At 39.3% G+C, this 22415-nt stretch overlaps 1 protein-coding gene across 2 annotated transcripts in view; it reads left to right on the top strand.

Moving 5' to 3' along the window:
* The window catches only part of LOC149021910 (uncharacterized), a 50331-nt gene that overhangs the window by 13970 nt on the left and 13946 nt on the right, over nucleotides 1–22415 (top strand). For both annotated transcript variants that reach the window (XM_089150089.1, XM_089150088.1), the window contains exons 6-14: nucleotides 2466–2570; nucleotides 2942–3025; nucleotides 3112–3227; nucleotides 3514–3615; nucleotides 3720–3833; nucleotides 5158–5214; nucleotides 20989–21055; nucleotides 21181–21234; nucleotides 21620–21694. In XM_089150089.1, coding sequence (XP_089006215.1) covers nucleotides 2466–2570; nucleotides 2942–3025; nucleotides 3112–3227; nucleotides 3514–3615; nucleotides 3720–3833; nucleotides 5158–5214; nucleotides 20989–21055; nucleotides 21181–21234; nucleotides 21620–21694 — 774 coding nt within the window. The remainder of the gene's footprint in view (nucleotides 1–2465; nucleotides 2571–2941; nucleotides 3026–3111; nucleotides 3228–3513; nucleotides 3616–3719; nucleotides 3834–5157; nucleotides 5215–20988; nucleotides 21056–21180; nucleotides 21235–21619; nucleotides 21695–22415) is intronic.

Here is a 22415-nt window from a genome sequence, read left to right as displayed (position 1 = left end):
TTCCAATCTGAAAATAAAACTACATTGAACCATGTTGGAATTTGAAAACCCTAGCTGAATCTAATCCTATCCCTCTCCCAAGCCTAAAATCCCTTAACCAGCCTATTTTCTTCAACTGTAGGGTATCTAAACCCTGGAAGACTGCTGATTATCAAGAAGAAGATCCTGGAATGGATCCAGATCTAGGGCATTGCTAAACCCTAAATCCTGGTTTACGTCAGACTCCTTGAAAATGAGAATCCTAGGAGGTTCTTCAAAGCTTCCCCTTTAACCAGGCTGAAGATCATCCTCTCCATCAAGGTGGTTCTTCAAGTTCTCAACCTAGAGATGCTACTGTGATTGAAGACTAAAACTCCACAACAGAACTTTCTAAGATGTATACTGATGAAGATTCCTGACCCAAATGAGCTTCCTATCCTAGGAAATGGCCTAGGGTTTGGTTATGTATGTAATGGGCCGTTCATCGTATTGATTGGTGGATATGTTGATGTAAACTGTTTCTAGGGGTTCCACAGGGCATAGGGTTACTTCTCCAAATCCTAGCACCTCTCTTTCATACCATGGCTATTTTGGTAATTTTGTCAATTTCTTGGTGTCCTAGTAGTCCCACTGAGTCTGGTTTGTTATCTGGACCCTATTTTTGTTTTCTCCATTTGGATTAGTATTTTGTGGGTTATTGCAGAGTCCTTGTCTAAGTGTGATTCCTAGTTGTGTTGGGAATTGGGATCCCCTAGTCTGAGTCCACTTTTTATCAGGACTCCATCTCTACTCTTAAAATCCTAATTGGATCTTTCCAGAGTAAGTTATGATAGAGTCCTTCTTTATGAGAGAGGTTGTTAGTCAAGTCAGATTCCTAATTAGAATTAAAAAGTCAGTTTGAAGTCAATTAGGTTTCCTAGTCTGAGTCTTAGTTTGTTTCTTATTTTGAGGCTATAAATATAGCCTCCAACATCTGTAATTGCAGCTTGAATTGATTAATAAAACATCTGATTTTGGAGGAAAAGTCGTCGGCTTCCTTTGGGAGGTCTGCGGCAGTTTTAGAGTGAGCAGCCATTGTAGTTCAAGCTACTGCAACTTTCTGCAATCATTCAACAATTCCAGCAGCCAACTCCATTCCCAATTAAGTACAGCCCCTCCCCTCCCTATTCCAGCCCCTTCCCCTGCTTTCCTAACCCACGCAAGCCTCCCCCACCCTTCCTCTATTTCGCAGATGTCCCCAGCCCCGCCCGAACCCTTGCGGCACCCTTGGAATCCCTCCCCTAACCCTAAACTTTAGTCACGGCCCTTCCCCCTTCCCCTTTCTTCTTCTCTAATCTGTGGTACCCTAGTAAACCCAGAAAATCAGAAAACCAGAATTTTACCTAACCCTGGACTACCTGTATCTCCTAAATCTTAACTCCAATCACCCTTTTAGGATTAGCTTACCCAACCCATCACCCACACTCGATCCCAACTCCAGCCCATTTTAAGAATCCTAACCCCAGTAGGACTCGTCAAACCTATCCTAAACCAATTTGGACTGACCTAAGCCTGTTAGAATCAACCTGAAATTACAAAGCACCCAGAACAGCCAGTTGCCAGACCATCCAAGCCATCAAATCCCGTGTCAAAATAAGGCCAAACCAATAAACCCTAACCTGGAATTGCACTACAGCAGCAGCTGAACCCTAAATCCTTTCATCTTCAATCCTAAATCCTCTTAACAAACATAAACCTATTCCTAGGTCTGAAACCTAATTACAGCATAGCATTAATCCTTAAAACCCACATTCTTTCAATCCCTAGCCTGGCCTAACCCTAACCTTGCTGCTCCTACATCCTCCAAGAAACCTCCTATTGTAAAAAGCATATACAGCCTTGGAAGACTGCTGGTTCCCTGAGAGAGTATCTTGGAGTGAACCTAAATCCTTTTTTTTTTTGGGTGGGGGGGGGGTATTTAAAAGGGACTGTAACAGCCCTACGAAGTCCTAAATGAAAAAATGAATTGAAAATAAAGTTATTGAAACAGAACTTAACTCCTGCTATTTGCATGGAGCATAAATGGACCTAGTTACTTGCCCTAACAAATTGACCCAACATAATATTCTAATTAACTACTGAATTCGTAGCCGTGGTTCAACTTAAAAAAAGAAAAGACTGAAGATAAACTTAGCAACTAACCTATTTTATACTGGAGCTAGATACCCCCATTAGGCCCGTAGGGAGGCCCTTTTTTTTTTTTTTTTTTTCTTCCCCCTTTCTTTTTTTTTTTCCAGGGGTGGAGGGTGGAAAGGGAATAATCCCCTTTTTTGGTGGCGGACCTGCGTCCGACAGACTTTGTCACTGTTTTGCTAAAAGTTGTAAGATGAGATGCATGATATTACGCTGGTCTTTGGTCTTGTGGTTGATATATTTTCTTTGTCATTGGCTGAATTCCAAATTGCTCTCTCAACTGTTAACATTTCTTGCCTAACCAATTTGTTCAGATATATGTTCCATCGAATCCTCGTGGCGCAGAGTTATTGCCTCCTGGGATTGTTGTCTCTGAGTCAGATTTCTACTTACGAAGATTATGGGGAGATCCCAAGGAGGTGAATTTACTTTCTTAGTATCTTCAGTGAGCTACTTTCCCTTAAGTTGTTTCTTACTTATTATTCCTTTGTATGCATGCCCGAAGTGGGTCTGGGGGTAATTTTTGTGTTTCCCTCTTATTTTTTGGGTTGATTGGATAGGTGGTATAGGCAGGTTGGAGATTGCCATTCTATTTATATTTTTCTTTCCCCCTTCCCTAAGGCACTTATCTTCTTTCTTTAAGATGTAACATGCATGGATCTGTAGTCAACCAGTGATTAATGCTTTAAGCAATATCTCGTGTTTATAGGGAAGCTTCAATTTATATATTGTTAGTGTATGAATTTTAAGGTTTCAGGATTATCAGATATTAACAGTTTCAACCCTGCAGGACCTAAAAATTAAGCCAAAGTACTTGGTGACATTTACAGTTGGGTTTGACCAGAGGAATAACATCAATGCAGCTGTCAAAAAGGTTTTGTTAATTTTCCATGACGTAATATTTGATTTTGTTTTCTAGCCAAATGTACTGAGGTTTGTCTTTTTAACCCTTCCTGGTAGTTTTCTGAAGACTTCACGATTTTGCTTTTTCACTATGATGGTCGGACAAGTGAATGGGATCAATTTGAGTGGTCACGACGTGCAATTCATGTGAGCGTAAAGAGGCAAACGAAATGGTACTATTTTCTGAGAGTTGCTAATTCTTGGGGTTCATTAATGCATATCAGTCACCAACCTCCATGCCCTTTCTTGTTCCCTTTTGGGATGGTGGAGGCCCCTGGGTCCCAGGGGGTGTGAATTAGGATTCATCAACATCGTTTTTTGGAAACCTCCCAAATGTTATATTTTAGAAGGATTTTCTGATGGTTTCTCATTTTATTTTCACGACTGAATTTCATTCATATGATGAACAGCATTGCATTACTTAAATATAAGCTACAGAATTTTTTAAATCTGTTGTAGGTGGTACGCAAAGCGATTTTTGCATCCAGATGTTGTGGCAGCTTATGATTACATTTTTATCTGGGATGAAGATCTTGGCGTTGAGCACTTCAATGCAGAGAAGTGAGTGCCGAATCTTTCCTAATCTGTGAAAGCTTTTTGCACATATGAAAACATTGGATGTTGACATGTTCAATTTATATCATTACTTCTTGCAACCATACCAGGTACCTTGAGTTGGTAAAGAAACATGGCTTGGAGATCTCTCAACCTGGACTTGAGCCGAATAATGGACTTACTTGGCAGATGACTAAGAGGATAGGCAACAGTGAAGTTCACAAGTAGGATACTCAAGTTCATTTTTCTCCTTTAATAAATTTAGAGCAAATTGCTTGGGCACCACAAAATGAAAGCCTTAAAACACTGACACCCCACTTTACCTTTTATAAGCAAAGACAACCCAAAGTTGGATTTTCGTTGGACACATTAGTCCAATCCGTTAGTAAATGCCATTAACCAGCATTTTATATATATTTTTTTAATTCCAAAACTATCCTTTTTAATTAAAAAAAGAACCTAAATACCCTTATCAAAATCTGAGAAAGAAAAAAACAGCAACACAATCACCTTCATCAAAATAGCCTTCACCGGCGAGTCTCAGAGAGGAGGGAGAGTTTCCATCTGGGTTCTCTACCACTTTTACAGAAGAACTGCAACTGGGTGTTGGAGATTCTCTGTCTCTGAAGTCCAGAAGACATCGTTTGAGGTTGGGAGTGAGATTTTCCTTGTTACCAAAGATGATAACGGAGCCATTTTGGCACAAGCAAAGGCCAAAAGTGCTGCCAATGCTCTGCCACTACTCTGTTTGTCTTCCTGTACAGTTAATAGTCCGTCCAAATCAAATTTTCAACTAGAATCTGTCAGAATTTAAATCAAAATCAAATTTCCAACTACAATGTCCCACAATTTACAATATTATAATTGCAGACGTGACGTTCTGTGAATCTCCAATGAATATTTCTTTTTGTGGTAGAGTGAATTGAATTGAATTTTGGGTTTCTTTGATTGGAATTTGCATTTTACATATATGAATAAATTAAAGAAGTTATTGTGAATACTCATCGTCGGTTCTGCCTTCTTCTTGTTCGTCTGATCGATAGCCATCTGATTTTCTCCAGAAAATGGGAGAAGAATTGCCCAAATCCATTTACGATCTCACTATCAAGGAATATGGGTTTTGATCTGGCAAACAATAACCTAATGTGATGGTGGAAAACAGAAAATAGGAATAGCAGAAATAGGGATGTTTTTTGATTTGCCATTTTCAGTAAGATCCAACACTAGAAGAAGAGAACTGGTGGCCATAACTTGCAGATGAAGACGATAGAGAAGGGTTGGGGTGAGGAGGACGGTGAAGAGTTATTGGAGAAAAGTCTAATTGACAAGGGTAGATGAAATCTTTTCACCCCATGTACACAAGGATATAATGGTCTTTACGATTATACAACTAACCATTTTAACAGAATAGAACCTATGTGTTTTTTAAAGATAAACTGTGGTGTCAGTGTTTTAAGGTGTCCATTCAGGGTTGCCAGAGCAATTTGCTCATAATTTTATTTAATTCAGTATTCAGTAATTGATGGTAAATATCTTGATTGTATGCAGGGACACTGTAGAGAAACCAGGCTGGTGTTCTGACCCACATCTTCCTCCATGTGCAGGGTATACTCTTTCCTCCCCTCCCCACAAAAAAGAAAAAAGAAAAGAAAGAAAACACACGCAACACACACACACCAAAAATAGAAAGCACCAAGCCATTGTGCACTAAGCATAGGCTATACATACCATCTTGATAATTTCTTGTTTTGGTTAACAGAGTTTGAAAGAACCTTTTAACTGGTCATGTAGGATCTTGGACGGCTTCACACTGAAAAGCCTGTGTCTGTAGAAGCCCTTGTCAGGCTCCTAACCCCAATAACTGCATAATTTATGTGGGAACTGTACTTGGATTCAAAAATCTGCTACTAGAGTTGTTGAATTAGGGCTGGAATTGGAAGAAACTTGCTGGAGTAGATGAAGAAGACCTTCTAAAACTGCCGTGGCCCTCCCAAGAAACCCATGACTTGATTTCCCTCAAGATTGTCAATTTTCTTACTCAATTCAATATGTCTTTACTAGGTTGGGCTATATATAGCCTTAGTGCCTTACAATTGGAGGGAAAAGACTTTTATATAAATAAAGAGACCTAACTAGACTTAACAACTCAATAAATGGCAGCCACAAATAAAAGGTGCCAAATTGCCAAATAAAAGCTATTTATCCAAAAGGAATCTTTATTTTAGTTAGATTACAATTGGGGTTCTAACTCTAACTTGGACCCACTTAACTGACTCAAACATGAAATAAAAGTAGATTTGGACTCAGAAAAATAAAACAAAATTTACTAGACTAAAATAACCATCGAAATAATTGGCCAGATGACCAAAATACCCTTAGTAGGGTTTGGCCAGCCCATTAGGTGTGCCACTTGGATTCAGCTAGGAGGGGGGGGGGATTTCTGCTTACATCAATTCTTATTTTCTTGAAAGCATTCATCTCTTGATGAATATGCCCTATCATGTGCTCTTGGGTGAATCCTGTAGAAAGCTTTAGTGTGAATTTGTCCTCACATTTATCAGTGGGAGGAAGTAGCAGGTGTGTTCCCATTAGCACTGCTCCAAAACAGAATTCTGGCAAAGTGATAGGATGAGGGTTGTAATCTTTGAGTTTGGGGGCCTTCTTCTAAAAGTACCAAGGGGGCATGTTAGAGTTGATTTGCTCTTGCTTGAAGTCTACCTTTATGCCCCTGGAATTTCTTGTATCCTTAGCTCGCACTGGTACAATCATCTTTGTTATGTTGTTGCTGATGTCTTGAGTAACCGCTTCAGTTTTGCCGTCCTTTGCTTCCACTGTGCTAGTGCTGGTGGTCTAGATATTGCCTAATCTGGTTCCTCCCAAAAGCTCTTCAGGAAAAGGGTTGAGTCGATGCCATGGTAAAAAATTCGAGGGAAACTCAAGTTTCGACCAGGTGAAAATGGGAAACTTAGGTGGAAATTTGGGAAATTTTGAGGAAACCGAGAACTTTTCCGTACAAGTTTCGACAGGTTTTAGAGAGTATTTTACGGTGGGATTCTGTATTTAAGCTAATTAGAGTATAAAGAACACATTGGTTGTATTTTACTAAAAAAAATCAATGTAGATATGTCATTCAATGTACATAACATCAATGTAGAGTTGTCCAAAAAGTACATTATAAACTTAACTACTTAAGCACATAACATTCAATATATAATTTCTAACTTCAAAATAGTTGACAATAAAAGAAAAATACAACTTAGTGCTAAGAGGAGTGCCAAGAGTGGATTCATCCTGTGAGCTGAGTAGTACTATACCTGTAACATCCTCTCCTCCAACCAATGAACATAGACATCTCATGACATTTTATGCTCATGGTTGTCAAGGTCATCAACAACTGTAACTTTATGAGTCAGGTCATCAACATGCTTAAGATAACTAGCCTGAGGGGAATACGCACTTTGGATAGGGAAGTCCTGATGGAGGGGGTATTTGTTGTGATATTTGGGGAAACATAAAATAAACAAAAAAATAAAAAATTTGGGAAAGCTACAAAACTTACAAGAAAAAGTCTCAAGTTTCCACGAAATTTTCCAAGTTTCCTACGAAATTTTCCAAGTTTCCCACGAAATTTGGGAATTTTTTATCTCATAAACTAGCTGGTCCAATTGGGTTGAACCAAGTTTCGACAGGTTTCGACGAAATTTTGATAAGTTTCGACGAAACTGAGGACTTTTTTTCGGTCCTCATAAGTTTCGTTTCGCATTTTCCAAAATGCGAAATTTCTCGAAATTTCGCACATTTCGACTGAATTTTGTACCATGGTCGATGCCATATGGAATAAGAGTTGGTGTTACTCTGAATTTTGTGGGTGGCAACTCTGTATCTTCTGTGACAAGGGCATATTGGATTTCTGATGGGGAGGGTGCTACTTCAAGTACGTCTTCAACTAGTGTGATTGCTATGACCATGTCTTTGTACTCTTTGGTGGCACCTTCTAGATCCATTATTGTTATTGCCTTGTTATCAAGGGCTAGGGTCTCCTTCTGGTCTTCCACGAAATTGGCCTTGTGGTCTCTTTGGAGCTCTTCTGTCATCACTCTAGGAGGCATGGATAGCATCTTTTTACCTTCGACTATTTCATCAAAGAGGTCTTTTGGGGCTGCTTCTGGAGGTGGACAATGTACTTCTTCTGGAGGAATTTGTGGGTGGATTCGGGAGATTGTAACTCCCCTTCTTTGAGGACACCCTCCGGCAATGTGACCCTCCTCATAGCGGCTAGGGTTGCTGTTGTTGGAACAGCATGTCCCCTTGTAGTCTGTCCTACGATGTTGTGAAAAACTTGAGGAAGTATTGGTGGGTGGTGGATCCTCCTAGGACTGTGCTCTTATTGTTTTATAACCATTGATCTAAGCACCAAAACAAATAAGACTTAATGAGCTTTTCTTGGTGAGTGGTGGGTGATGATGGGGTCTTTCTCTTTGAGGGTTTTCGTCACCTTCAAACCTTTCATGTAAAGGATTTTCATACCTGAAAGTTTTGGAATGACTATCTCTGTGTCTTTCTCCTCTGTACAAATCCTCTTGGTTTCTTCCTTAAGATTTAGCAAACTTTGGTGGCACTTTTGTTGGAGATAGTGAGGTTGTTGGTGTTGCCTAGCTTGGTATTCTTATGGGAAAAAAGTAGATGGCTCAAAGCTTTTGACATCTCCTCCCGAGTGATGGGTTTAGAGCCTTTATACGTCATTCGTCTCCTTTTGGGTCCCACTATTCACAGGCATATCCACCTAGTTGATTATGCTAACCCCATCTTGTCATACTCTAATAAGTAGTGCCCATTGAAGTACTTGTCTAGAAGATTTGTAGGTTGTTTACACTATCATAAGTTCCCAACTCAAGTATCTCTGGAGGCCTTTGTGGTTGCCTTATTCCTCTGTGATATGATGCTGAGACTGGAAGTAGTCTCTTGCTGTTTCCTTCATATCTGGCTATCATTGATTCATCTGGCTTTAGTGTTTCTAGTTTGTCTAGCTTTGATACCACATGATTTAACCAAATTCTAGGGTTAGGGTTTTGTGATTGTTTCCCTATAATTGGGGTTAGCCTAGAATCCTTCTTTGTTTGAACCAGCAATTGGATACCCAAACCAAGGGTTTATAGATTGCTAAAAAACCTAGATGGGAAATTTGGGTTTTGGGTAAAATTGGGGTTAACAAAAATCTAATGGGTTGTAGGATTTGATTAACAGATAAATGTAGGATGGGTTTAAGATTTTGTTGAGGATCTTTGAAAGGTGTTAGGGTTTTAACAAATTCCTATGGGATAATTTTGAGATACCCAAAATCACCCTAGGGTTCAGAGAATCGTGGTGGATAGATTTGGAAGGGTATAGGGAAGCTATGGTTGAGTCTTTGGATGAGGAATGGGTTCTTGGGAAGTTTCTTTGGGTCTTGGTAAGTCCTTGGAAAATCTCCGGATCTTTTCTCTTTTCTTTCTCTTTTTATTTTTTTCCTTCTCTTTCTTTCTTTTTCCTTTTTCTTTCTGGTTTTCAGGTCTGCCGTCAGAACATTGTGCGAAGTTTGCTCCATATCGCCATCTCAACCTTTGGTAATATGGGTGAAACACTGAAATTTTGCCGCTAGATTTCTTTCTTATTTCAACTGCATGTTTTGGGGATTTTTATTTGCAGCAGTGGGCAGCCACTGCTGCCAATGGTTAGGATTTGGCCACGTAGTCAAAACCATATAAGAAAATTTGACGGAAATTTCGACAATTTCGGTTGAAATGTCGGCATTTTTAAAAAACGAAACGAAATTCCAATTATTTCGGAAAAGAATTTGACCATTTCGGAGGTTTCGACGAAATTTTGATCATTTCAACATTCCAATTTGTTTTTCCTCAGTTTTTGTTGATTTTTATCCCATTTTCGCTTAATTTCCATGAATCCTTTGCCTTCAAATACCTCTTTTGCTCTTTTTTTTTTTTTTTTGCCTCCAAACACCTCCTAAGCCACAACAGCTACAAAGAAAACTCTGGCAACAACAGAATGTGAAGCATGCGCCATACCCAACAGTTCCAAACTTCCCCTTTTTTATTTTTGTTTTTTCATGCCTTAAATGATCTTGTATTGCCTTGAAATTAATATATGTTTAGCCTAGGACTATGATCTATGATTGTGTTTTGTTAAACTTATCTTTTTATTATTTGCTACCATTTTTTCATTTTCTGATTTTAATAAAATTTTTTTTTAAATTATGTATTTTTATTTTGTGTATATATGATATATAGGCTTCAACTTAATATATTTGAGACACCATAACTTGATGTAGTCAGTCATTTTATTTTGTTGACTTATTGTATATGTATGCTTGTATGTTGATGATTCTATCCCTGTATGCAATACAGTTTGCACTTGTCAAAACTAGTCATTTGTTAGTATACTTGAATGATAAATTTTCAATGGTTTTTTTTTTTTTGTGCAAAATACTAGTTCCATTGTGTTTATTATGCTTGAAATAGGCAGTATGCAAGAATCCAAATAATTTTGAATCCATATGAGGACCGGAATTGAAGTTCCAATTTTCAGAAAAAAGTGTCCAGTTTCGACCGAAATCTCGACGAAACAGTTCCTTGGTTAAAACCAAATCAAACGGCTATAAAAGAAAGTGTTGGGGTATACATGTAAATATAAAAAAAATATTTTTACATCCAAAGGTTTAGAAGTTTTTAAATTAACAAAATAAAGTCCCTGAATCTATTCGACCCAATCCTCAAATTCCCAAATCTTGTGCTCCTCCGCTCCACCTCCTCGTCATTCCACCATGACCGCCACCTACAAATCTTCAAGGAAATGAAGAGACTCCTTTTCTCCAAAATCAAGCTTCTCTCATAAACCCCAACAAGCCTCACCCCACTCCTCTTCCTCTTCCTCTTCCTCTTGTTCTTCCTTCCATTCCCGTCTCTACAAAGATTTCAAGTCTATCGCCGAAAAATGCCCAAAACACCCTCCGCTTGCACAACCCTAATCTTTCAGCTTTAGTTCTACTTCTACCTTTTCATGGCGCTCCCAAAACTATCTGTTGGAGCAGATCTCTTACTTTATGGCGAATCCAACTTTTGTTAGACAAACTGTTTTCAAATCGGCCCAATTGTTAACAATCCTGTCTCGCCCAATTGTTAACAATCCTGTTTCAAGAATGAGACAATTTTTTCCTTTCCCGTAATTAGTGTCACTGGATAAATCATGCTACACAGAGTATTGACCTGGTATGAGATGGGCGAGAAAACAAATAAACTAATGGGTTTGAGTGATTATTTACAATTTTTGAAGGAAATAAGTGACTATTACAATTAAAATACCATTCAAGTTCTATTGATTGCTTTCTTTATTAACTGCAATATTTTGTCCCCACACATCGCTCCCCCACCTGCAGACCTTTGCCGGTTCCAACTTCTAACCAACGGTGGAATGACGAGGAGGTGGAGCGGAGGAGCACAAAGGTTTGGGAATTTGGGGATTGGGTCGGGTACATTCAGGTATGGTGGGAGATCTCGCTCTCAAGCGAGATCTCGCCACTCCAAAATAGAGAGATCTCGACCGAGATGGCGAGATCTCGGTCGAGATCTACCAAAAAATTGGCGTAATCTCGGTGACCCATCTTGTTGGGTTTTTGGGCCCCGGTTGGGCTGAAATTTGGTATTTAGTCTATTTAAGGCCTTTTGAACACATTGGTGGCCTTAGAATTGTGAGAAAATAACCTTAACTATGTCTTCTAAGTCAACCCTATGTATAAAACCGAAATGTAGAAATATTAAGTAATTCATGTTATCAACTATAAAGTATTAAATACATTACACATCAAACTATCAAAGAACTTAAATGGCTTCAAAATTTTACAACCATAAGAAGTTTTAGACTTTTAGTAAGTCATAAATCATAATCCATAAGTTCACAATCACAATCACAAGAGTATGTGAGTAATAAGATTACAAGACTACAAGACAGCAAGAGTATCACTCAGCATTCTGCATCAACTGATTCTGAACAGTGGCCACATATGACTCCCAAGTCAACTCATCACTATAGTATGTCACATATAGGTTTAAATGTCACATTAAATTGGTTTCCATGAAAGTTAGATCAAAGCTTGTGGATCAACATATATTTACACTAAACTCACACACCCATTGTAGAATATTCTATTTGAAAAAATTCAAATTTGGGGGAAAATCTTACCTTTGTTGTAGATCTAGTTAAAATAGGCTTGAATGATGATAATTTGATGTTTTAAAGATGTTTAGAAGTTGAATCCCCAACAAATTCCAACAAAAAAAATCAAGTTTATGGCAATTTTTTATGGTTGCAGTGAGATATAGGCGAGATGTGGCGAGATCTCCCATCTCGCAGATCTCGCCTCTCATCTCGTCTCGCTATGTCAAAATAGCGAGATATCTCGCGAGATCTCGCCGAGATCTCGCGAGATCTCCCACCATGCATTCAGGGACTTGATTTTGTAAATTTGAAAACTTTTAAACATTTAGATGTAAAATATAAATTTATATTTATATATATATATATGTATACCCCTGCACTTTCTTTTATAGCCATTTGATTTAGTTTTGACTACGTGGCCAAATGCTCCTAACCAAATAAAAATCCATGTTTCCGTGGTTTTTGGGGTAATTTGGCATAGTTTTCTGTGTCCAACCTAATTTGAGGCCAATAAACACACGGGGATTGTTATTCTTGCATAAAACCTAACCCAAAATGGTGTTCTTGATCGGCACATGCTCAACTGTATGCCGGCAAAATTGGAAGTTTGGAACTTGAATTTTAACAAATATAAATATGGATATGATGTAATAGAACATTGAGATTTTCATGAGAATGCAACAAAAAAAGACACTAAAATTCAATAGACAAGTACAAATGTACTATAGAAGTCAGGCGTACATGGTTTAAAACAGTATAAGTGTATAACATAATAGTATATGAATGAATTGCAAATTCAAATACTCATCAAACCTACTGTAACCTAATAATTGCTGTTGGGACATGTTGGATCCATCCCTGACCCAGAGAGCATTTTGAATAGTAGACATACTCAACCTATGTAATGGAATGTCTATAGTTATCCAAGAAGTTGTCCACTGCCCTTCTGTAGGTAGCATCATCCGCATAAAATAGCCAACCCATCTTAGGCATAATGTCATAAAGGTAATGACTCTTACGACCGGTGCTTGGAATGGGATGGTCATCATCTGAATCTCTCTCTGGTATCACGAGTACTAGTATTGGTATAGGTACTACTGGTGGCCTTGATGGATATCCAAGGACTCCTCAAATGATCCGCTTGGTCCATCCCTATATCCATTATGGGTGCAAGTTTGGCCCTGGCGGCCCTGACTCGCCCTAAGCCAGCCCTGAGCCCGAATAGGGCTTGGGCTAATGATTTTGGCCCTAAGGGCGGGTTAGGGCCAAAATATTCTGGCCTTGAACTAGGGCCAAGGGTGGGCCTGGGATTACTCTCTGGCCCGCCCAGCCCATCTCGGCCCGTCCTTGATTTTTGGCCCTGACCCAGGCCCTAATTTTGGCCCTGATCTTGGCCCTGATTTTGGCCCTGATCTTGGCCCTGACCCAGCCCCGATTTTGGCCCCGATCTTGGCCCCGACCCAGCCCCGATTTTGGCCCCGACCCAAGCCATGACCCTAGCCCCGATTTTGGCCCCGATGCTAGCCCCGATCCCGGCCCCGATGCTGGCCCCGATTCTAGCCTTGATCCCCGGCCCCGATCCCGGCCCCGATTTTGGCCCCCGATCCCGGCCCCGATTCCCGACCCCCGATCTTGGCCCTAATTCTGACCCTGATCTTGTCCCTGATCCTGACCCTAATATTAGCCCTGATCCTGACCTTGATCTTGGCCCTGATTTTAGTCTAAAGACTCTAGACCCTCCACCCACATGGAGAGGAATTAATTGTAATACATACAGGTGGATACTTTACACGTGTGAAATTTTAGAAACATGATCATGTTTTGTAGAAAATTAATAAAAATAAATTATAACCTCATTACCAATGTAATAAGCATCTATTTGATTTTGGCCTTGATCCTAACCCTAATTTTGGCTCTATTCTTAATATTAATTTGACGATGATCATGTACTACAGTACTAGATTTTTACCCTGATCTTCATACTAACATTGATATGAGTCTTGATTTTGACATTTAGTCACTTTGATCATATTAGACTATAAATTCACTTTTTATATTATTTTTAAGGTAATTTTTATTTTTCCAACAAAGTCATTTTTAGTTCAATAAAATATTGATTTTGTTTTTTGACTAAGGCGAGATAATATATTATAAATAATAAAAACTATTACATAAAGAATTAATATCTAACAAATCTATACCCCAACTTCTCATCATGAATATCTAGCAAATCTACTGTGATATTTCAAACAAATTTATTAAAAACATATAGCTATGTTTGTAACTAAAACATCATTTTCTTTAACTATGAAAAAAATACTTTTTTTTGTTGAATACTAAATTATCGTCGATTTACTTATTAACAAGGTTTTGAATATGATTTTTTTTTTGTATTGAATAAAGATATCAATTTATTGAACAGTTGTGAATGAAAACATACCTACCTACGGCTTAAGTTCTTGACTTTGAAGATAAAATTTTCATTTATCAGATTCCCTTTGAATTATGAATCTCTGATGTTTCTAAGTTTACAAAAAGAGTTTGTGTGACATTCTCTATAATTGACTTGACTTTCAAATATACCTAAATTTAATTACAATTCTTCTCTCTACTTATTCTATTTCATGAATAATTTTAACTCTTTGCTGCTGCAGAAAAACCAAAGGAAAAAACAGAATAAGAGAGAAACTTGGGGGAAAGACAAATTGGAAATTTGGAATGAAGTTTGACCATTGTCTTAGAAGCTAGAAATTAATTGAGAATTGAGATAAATCTTTTTCTTTTTCCCTTCGAGCTTACATATAATAACCATAATTTTCATCGAATAGCAAATTAAAAAACCCTAGAAATTTGGTTTTCTCTATTTCTCTAAAATCTAAATGGGTATAAATAGTTAAATACATATTGAATATAAGTTTTGGATTGACATCTTTACTATTTTATTTTCCAGAACTGAGTTTGGAATTTAAGTATTTAATTACTTTAATATGTATTTTAATTACTACCTGTCTTACATTTGATATTTATGACCAAAGATATGGCCAATTAAAGCTAGGGACAAGGCCAATTAGGGCCTGGGCCAGGGACAGGGACATGGCCAATCAGGGCCAAGGACAAGGCCAATTAGGGCCAGGAACAGGGCCAGTCAGGGCCAATCAAGGCCAACCCATCCCGACCCGGCCCAATTAGGGCCAATTAGGGCGGGAATAGGCTTGGCTTGGCCCTGTAGGGCTTAGGGCCAGGGACAATAATCATTGGCCCTGAACTAGGGCTAGGGCGGGAATGGGCTCAAATTATACCATATAGGGGGGGGGGGGGGGGTGGAAAGGGGGGGGGGGGGGGGGGTTTTGTGGGGGCATACCATTGGAATCCATAGTTGTCAAGGCGACAAAGTGAGATGAGGCGATAGAGGACAACGTAAACCAAGATAACATCAGGATGCCATGACCCAAAGATGCTTACATGACGCCTTGACAACTATGCTCGAATCACCATATGCACTTAAACCAGCAGATGAGCCACTATATGCACTCAAATCAACAAATGAGCCAGCATATGCCCCACCATATGCTCCACCTTACTCTCCCCCATTTTCATATCCATAGCCAAGCCCATAACCTCGTGTGATGCTGACTCCACACTCTCCTTGCCATCCAAGCTCATGGATCCTATTGAGTCTGCCAAGCTAGTCATGTCAGCGTTTGTCTAGCTCGATGGGTGGAACTTGCCACTAGGCCTGCTAGAGTAACCACTTGATGTGGAGTTCGTAGTCTTATGATGAAGTATGCCACCATAGTGCTCATCTTGGGTGGCAAGGGGGAACTATCTCCCCCGGTGAATCTAATGGGGCTTAGTTGTGTCTCCGGTAGTGGAATTGTCATATGCTCTGAAAGTGCTTTTCCACCACGACCACCATCAACATCACCATCATCATTGTCATCATTACCCTCATCATCACCACCATCCTCATTATCACCACCACGATCATCATAATCCTTGTCCTGGGTCTTATTAGGAGCCAGGGTCTCATCTAGATCTTGCGTGTATGTGGAAGGCACAAGCTCATCGTCACGCAGTGCCATCATCCATCATCATCTAGAATGCTAGCTGCCTCTTGTGCATGTACCTGACCCTTGTCTACCATGACTGCATTAACATCAATGGCCGTTTGCTTAGCAATATGTGGGTTAGGCCTCCCTCCAGGCTAGTCCAATATCTGCTCACCCTTGTCTCTTACCCAATCACCTCATCATCTATGTCTACCTGGAAGATATCCACGACATCGATGATCTCCTGCTTCTTGTCACCCTTCACCTGGCCTTGTATGTGTTGCATCTTGAATCTTAAGTTATAGTGGACGAATACAAAGTTATTTAGGTGTTCAGATCCCAATCTATTCAGCCTCTTGAGTGGATCAAGGAAAAGGTGCTCCAGTTCCTTTCACATTTAAAGGTGGAGCAAGTCTGGGAGAGGGCCTTGATCGCCACACTCCTAAGGTTCTCTGCACTCCCGCCATAGAGAATCTACCACTCAACTGCATTATGACAAAAACATTTAGGTATTACTTAGTAGATAACTAATAATTTGTAAAGTGTAATAATTCTATACGAGTTATTGATCTAACTTTGGTCTGTGCAATCCCGTCCCTGCATAGCAGCCTCTGAACCAAAGGACCGAAATCGATCCTTGAAAACGTTAATCTACGGTCATTAATAATGGTTGGCTAAAGTCTTTCAAAATTAAAATGCAACTCTTAAGTCCTGAGTCCCTACTATCACCTTAGTGTTACATAAGATCTGTAGTGTCTAGTCTGGCTCCAACTTCGTGTCCCTGATCGTCACCGCCTCAAGCAACTCCGTGTCTAGCTCCAAACGGTTGTTGTACTGATATTTGGGGTTAAAATAGTCGGCTGCACAATTTAGAAGCTCATAATTAGATATAAGATATTCATTAACATAAGAATGAATGAATTACCAACAAATTGCATATTTACTTTCCAGCCATATGTAGTGAATGCATAAGATGTGCAGTCCATCGATCATCGATGATCATCAGTAAGTATTTGCAGCCTTTTGGATTTGCTTGACATACGGCCTCATGGCCTTAATGGCTGCGTACATATGGGGCATAGTGGGCTCCTTCATAGAGGACTCCACCATATGTAGGAACTTATAATAGGGTCCATCATCTTCAATACTAGTCCCACCTGTTTCTAGGAGTCATCTGATGATACTATACCTGTGCTGTGTGCCCACTCGGGGTCTTGGATCCTATCCAATCAAATCAAGCCTAAGGTGTAGACTTGGATCTCAACCCCATTCTCTTGCCCTCAATACTCTTGAAGGCGATGTAGTCTGTGGTAAACATCATGATACTGGGTCGCACTATGTCACCCCTACGTACCTGCTTCATCATCTGAAGAGCATAGCCATGATTATATATAAAGTTTGTGATCTGTCTAGCCATCTCCCCTATGCTCTCCACAATGTAGATCTTCCCAATGTCCTTTAGCATAAGGCCGACACAATGGCACATGGTGTTCAAAATACATTGTATTCCACAAACTGCATCATCTCAATGGCCTTTTTGAAATTAAAATTTGTTGTCACGATCTACACCACATACTTCAGTCCCTCCTCTTGCAAAAACCTATAGATGTACCTGTGGTCTCTTACCTGCCTGAATGCATCCACAAATCTTGAGAAAACCTATCACAATATAGTTGACGATGGACTTTTTAGTTGGACCTGTTTGTCCATCAGACATTGTTGTGACTCCATACGTCTGCTAGAAGGGCCTCATCCCTGCAATGTAAGCTTCTAGCTCTTCCTTTTGTTGTGTGAGGTATTTGTTCATCACCTCATGAGGGTTGGGGCCAAGGTAACCAAGACCTGCCTTTGCGAACGTGTCAATCATTGATTGATAATAGGGCCCCTGCGCTGGTGGCTAGAATGGTGTTGTGGAGCATCCATTTAGCCATTACTTCCTTCACCTTGCCCCTCATGTTCTTCCATGCTCCTAGGATCATAGGTTGCTGTGCCCCCTTCTTAAAAACATTTGAATCTTGCTCTAGTATTGGATCTTGGTGTCATGAAAAATTTGCGGAGGAAGGAGCCCCCTAACACTATAACCTCCTGAACATGTCAAATACAATACCTAACCTAGATGGTTTAGCTCCTGCAGCTCTAAATCTGGCCCTCTCCGGCTCTTGATGGTGCGATGCTCTATTCTCTGCCATCGACCGCTTTAACTCCCTGGCCTCCTTTACTATATGTACATCGATAGGATCAACATCGTCCTCATTGGAATTAGAATCAACAGGGTGTGGAGAAGAGCCCCTCATTGCCTCATCTAGTGCTTAGCCACTCTGTGCTTGTTTCTCTTCTTCTTCCATGCCCTGTTTCCAGCTCTTTGGTTGCTTTCACAACCTTCGTTGAAACACCGTTACACACCTGAACATCCTATGTACTGTTGGTGAGGTGCGCTTATACCACCTCCCAAAAACGTCTGGCTAAAAGAAGTTAGTCTTTGCCTTATTACGGTCAATTGGTATGCAGTACTGCCATGCAGGGTCATCTCTCACCCTGGGAGCAACAGCCTGTCCCTGCTGTCTGCCTTGTGAACCACCTCCCTTCAATTTATGATGCTATAGGCCTCTTGTTTCCAAACATAATCACTATTGCATACATAAAAAGATTGTATGAGTCACTAAACTACATAAAAATAATTTTTTTCATGCAAAGAAGCAATCATATACCTAGCTAGTAATTTTTCTCTTCCCATGTTTTTTTTTAAATATAAAATGATTTATTAAAATTTTTTGGCAATAAAATTGACTGCCTTTGAAAAAAAAAACAAAAAAACCAGCTATGGAACCATATGGACAACATTGTAAAAGCACATAGAGAAGCATTTCATATTTTTCTATAATTTTAAAACCTTTTTCCGTATTTTCCATAATTATTTATTATATTTTACTATTTTTTGAAAAATAAAATAATTATTTATTGGGTAGAAAAATATTTCGACTCTATCAGACCGTATATCAGCCCATGGAATTCAACATCTACTTATTTCATCACCATAGAAGACATGTACCATGTATATTTTTACATTTTATGTGTAGAAAAATACATTTTTTGACACTGAAAAATAAATAAATAATACACTTTGCAAAAAAAAATAAAAATTGACATTGTGAGTTCGTAGACTGGCGCACAGTGTTCAATTTATATTATTTCCATGCCCATCCAACAACTTCTTAACATGCATTCTGGGGGGGGGAAAAAATCTAGTTTGGAAAAAAATGGTTTACCTTTAAGATGAAAAACTCCAAGATCTGACTGAAACGATGCTGGATCCACATGATGCACATGTTTGCTGGTAAGATCCATGCAAGAACACAGAAAATGACGAAAATCTACTCCAAAATCACAAGAATTGGACTTGGGGTTGAAAATCACTCAAGAGAAGGCTGGTCAAAATTTTGCTCGAAATGAGTGAAATTTCTACCTCATTTCACTTAAAAAACCAACTTGGTTGAAATGTCTTGCGAGATTTCGACAGTTTGGTTTTTTTTTTTTTTTTTTTTTTCATTTTGTAGGCCATTTATTTTGCCCTTTGGTGAAACAGCAAAAATTTGCTGAAATTTCATACTATACACAATAATTAGACGGGGAAAAAGGGGTCAAATGGGGAGAAAGAGGGGGAGAGGTGCTGCAGGGTTTAGGGAAAGTGGGGAAGGGTTCTAGGATTGCCGCAGGGGTGGGGAGGGTTGCTTGGATGAATTGCACAGGGCGGGGAGGGTTTCTTGGCTTGTGCCTAGGTGGGGGAGGTTTTCTAGAAGGTTGTGCACGAGGCCCTGGGGGGAGAGGGGAATGGTTGTTGGCTGAATTGCAGGTGGGGAAGGGGCTGTACTTAATTGTATTAAAAATTTCTGGTGCTGGATTTGGTGAATTAGCACTGAAATTTGAAGAAGCTTGCTGGAGTTGATGAAGAAGACCTTCTAAAACCGCCATGGCCCTCCTGAGAAAGCCATGACTTGGTTTCCCTCAAGATTCTCAATTTTCTTATTCAATTCAACATGTCTTTACAGTGGGTTAGAGTGGACTATATGTAGCCTTACAATTGGAGAGAAAAGACTTGGACTCAAATAAGGTAACCTAACTAGTCTTAACAACTCAATAAATATCAGCGACAAATAAAAATGTGGCAAATTGCCAAATAAAAGCTATTTATCCAAAAGGAATCTTTATTTAATTAGATTCCATTTGGGGTTCTAACTCTAACTAGGACTGATTTAACTGACTGAAACAAGAATAAAAGTAGATTTGGACTTATAATAATATCAGAATTTACTTGACTAAAGTAACCATCAAAATAATTGGCCAAATGACCAAAATACCCTTTATAGGGTTCGGCCAGCCCATTATTTGCGCTACTTGGGTTGGCTTTTGGGCCCAAATTATGGGCTCGGCTAGTGGGAGGGTTCCTACTTACATCATGGGGTTTTGTTGGATGTCAAAGCTTCAAGTTTCTACATGCAGTATTAGTAGACTGGTTCAATCGCTTCTGGTCCAACCCCAAAAGTGAACTGATCAAATGAGGTTTGATCCAACAAGAGTTGGACTTAATTGAGTAGATTAGTGCAGTTTTAATTTTAGTCTTAATTGTTTTAATTTTCCTTAGTAGGAGTTAGTGAGATTCTGGTTTGAACTTTGATTTGATTTCAACTAGGATTTGTGTTTTATTTCCTTTTAAATAGCTTGTATTAGGATGCAACTTCGAATTGAATAGAATGAGTTGAGAGATAAGCTGAGTGTTATTTGTTGATGAGATTTCCTTCCCTGTCTCTACTCCCCCTTCTCCTCTTCCTATTTCTGCATTGTTCTTCCACTGTGTACAGGATCTGCTGCTTTTGGTATCATCCCCTTTAGATTTTATGCTGTATCACTTCCTCCCAAGTCTGCTGCCACCCCCTTCTGGTTTCTTTCTGAAGGTTTAAATTTCCGGATAATTTGGACAAACCACCTGCGACTGACATTGGTGGTTTTATGGTGTAACAGAATTTAATTGCTATATGTTATTTCAAGTCCAACTAATCTCATAATATCTCTAGTGCATATACTTTCTTTACTTTTTGTGGACTATAATTATTTCTGCATTCTTCAGATTTATAGAAATTATGGCCCCTGTATTTTCACGGCAAGCTTGGCGTTGTGTTTGGCATATGATTCAGGTACAAGTAGATCCCTTTGAGGGACGAAAGGCTCCAATAATTTGGTTGTGCTATCCCTATTCTTTCTATTGAGCACTTTCCTGTTGTACGTATAATAATGGAAGTAACTGGATATGTGCTTGTAGAATGATCTGGTACACGGTTGGGGACTGGACTTTGCATTAAGAAGATGTGTGGAGGTGAGTTGGCTTTTTCTCAACCTTACCTTTCTAGACTGCATATCAGCATTTCAATGGATTTTTGTGATTCATGCTGCAATCTTTTACATTGTTTTTCAATAAGACTAATAATAATTATCCAGTAGACTCTTTTGCAAATTAGAAGGGTGTCCATATTTTTGGGTTTTCAATTCAAATGTGCATCTACATCACTTAAATATGTATGGTGGTGGATATGGATGACTTGCAATCCCTTTTTTCCTTATTAAGAAATCTGTTTTCTTGTTCTGAACCTTGAGTGTTGAGTCTTTCAATGTTGCTTCAAATTCACTGTATTTTTTCCCCCTGATCTAGAAAGACATTTCATCTTTATATTTGGTTAATCAATTGGATTTTACATGTACAGCCTGCACATGAGAAGATTGGTGTGGTTGACTCTCAATGGATTATTCATCAAGTGATACCTTCCTTGGGGAGACAGGTAAGACCCTTCTTAATGAACTCATGATATATCTGGTAGGTGTTGATGCATCAACTAAAATCCTCTCTCCCTCTCTTTGTGTGTGGTCATGCCATGCTTATGGAAACAAAATAACCAGTTGGGGGAAATGATAATTGCAAGCTTCCAGAAGTAAAGTACTTGTGTTAATGTAGTTTTAACCTTTTAGGTTGATATGAAACCAACTAGAAGCCAATAGCTAGGATCTGCTATGAACAGGGCAGTAGGTCAAATTAGAGTGAGGGTTTGAGGGAGGGATGCCTGGGTTTATGTTGGTTTATGAAGAGGAGTCTTAATAGTGAACTTCTTGTTAAGTTTTAATAGGTACAAGAATTGGCTGCACAGATGAGCATTCTCAGAAAGATGAAGAGGAGGGAATCTAGGGTTTCTGATGGTCCACTGAGGGGGCAGCTCGAATCAAGCTTCCTGTTGATGGAAGGTAGTACTTGATAGTTTAGGATGTGAAATAGGTTTGGAGATCCCCGCCCAAGGGGGGGGGGAGTTCTAGGGTTTGGCTGTTTAGAATGTCAGAAGAATGGATGGGGTTGGGGATGATTCAAACTTACTATCGTTCACTGTCATTGAAGAAATGCTCGGCAACAGCTTATTTGAGTGGAGAACTTGAATAAAAATCGACTCTTTTGACTATAACTTGAATAAAAGCTTCACATCACAAAGTGTTGATTGGAACAAACTCTAATCC

The sequence above is a fragment of the Hakea prostrata genome, chromosome 3, assembly GCF_041222555.1.
Source record: "Hakea prostrata isolate BN-2017 chromosome 3, UWA_Hpros_2, whole genome shotgun sequence".
NCBI classification, from domain to species: Eukaryota; Viridiplantae; Streptophyta; class Magnoliopsida; order Proteales; family Proteaceae; genus Hakea; species Hakea prostrata.
This window is presented reverse-complemented; position numbering and strand designations above follow the sequence as displayed.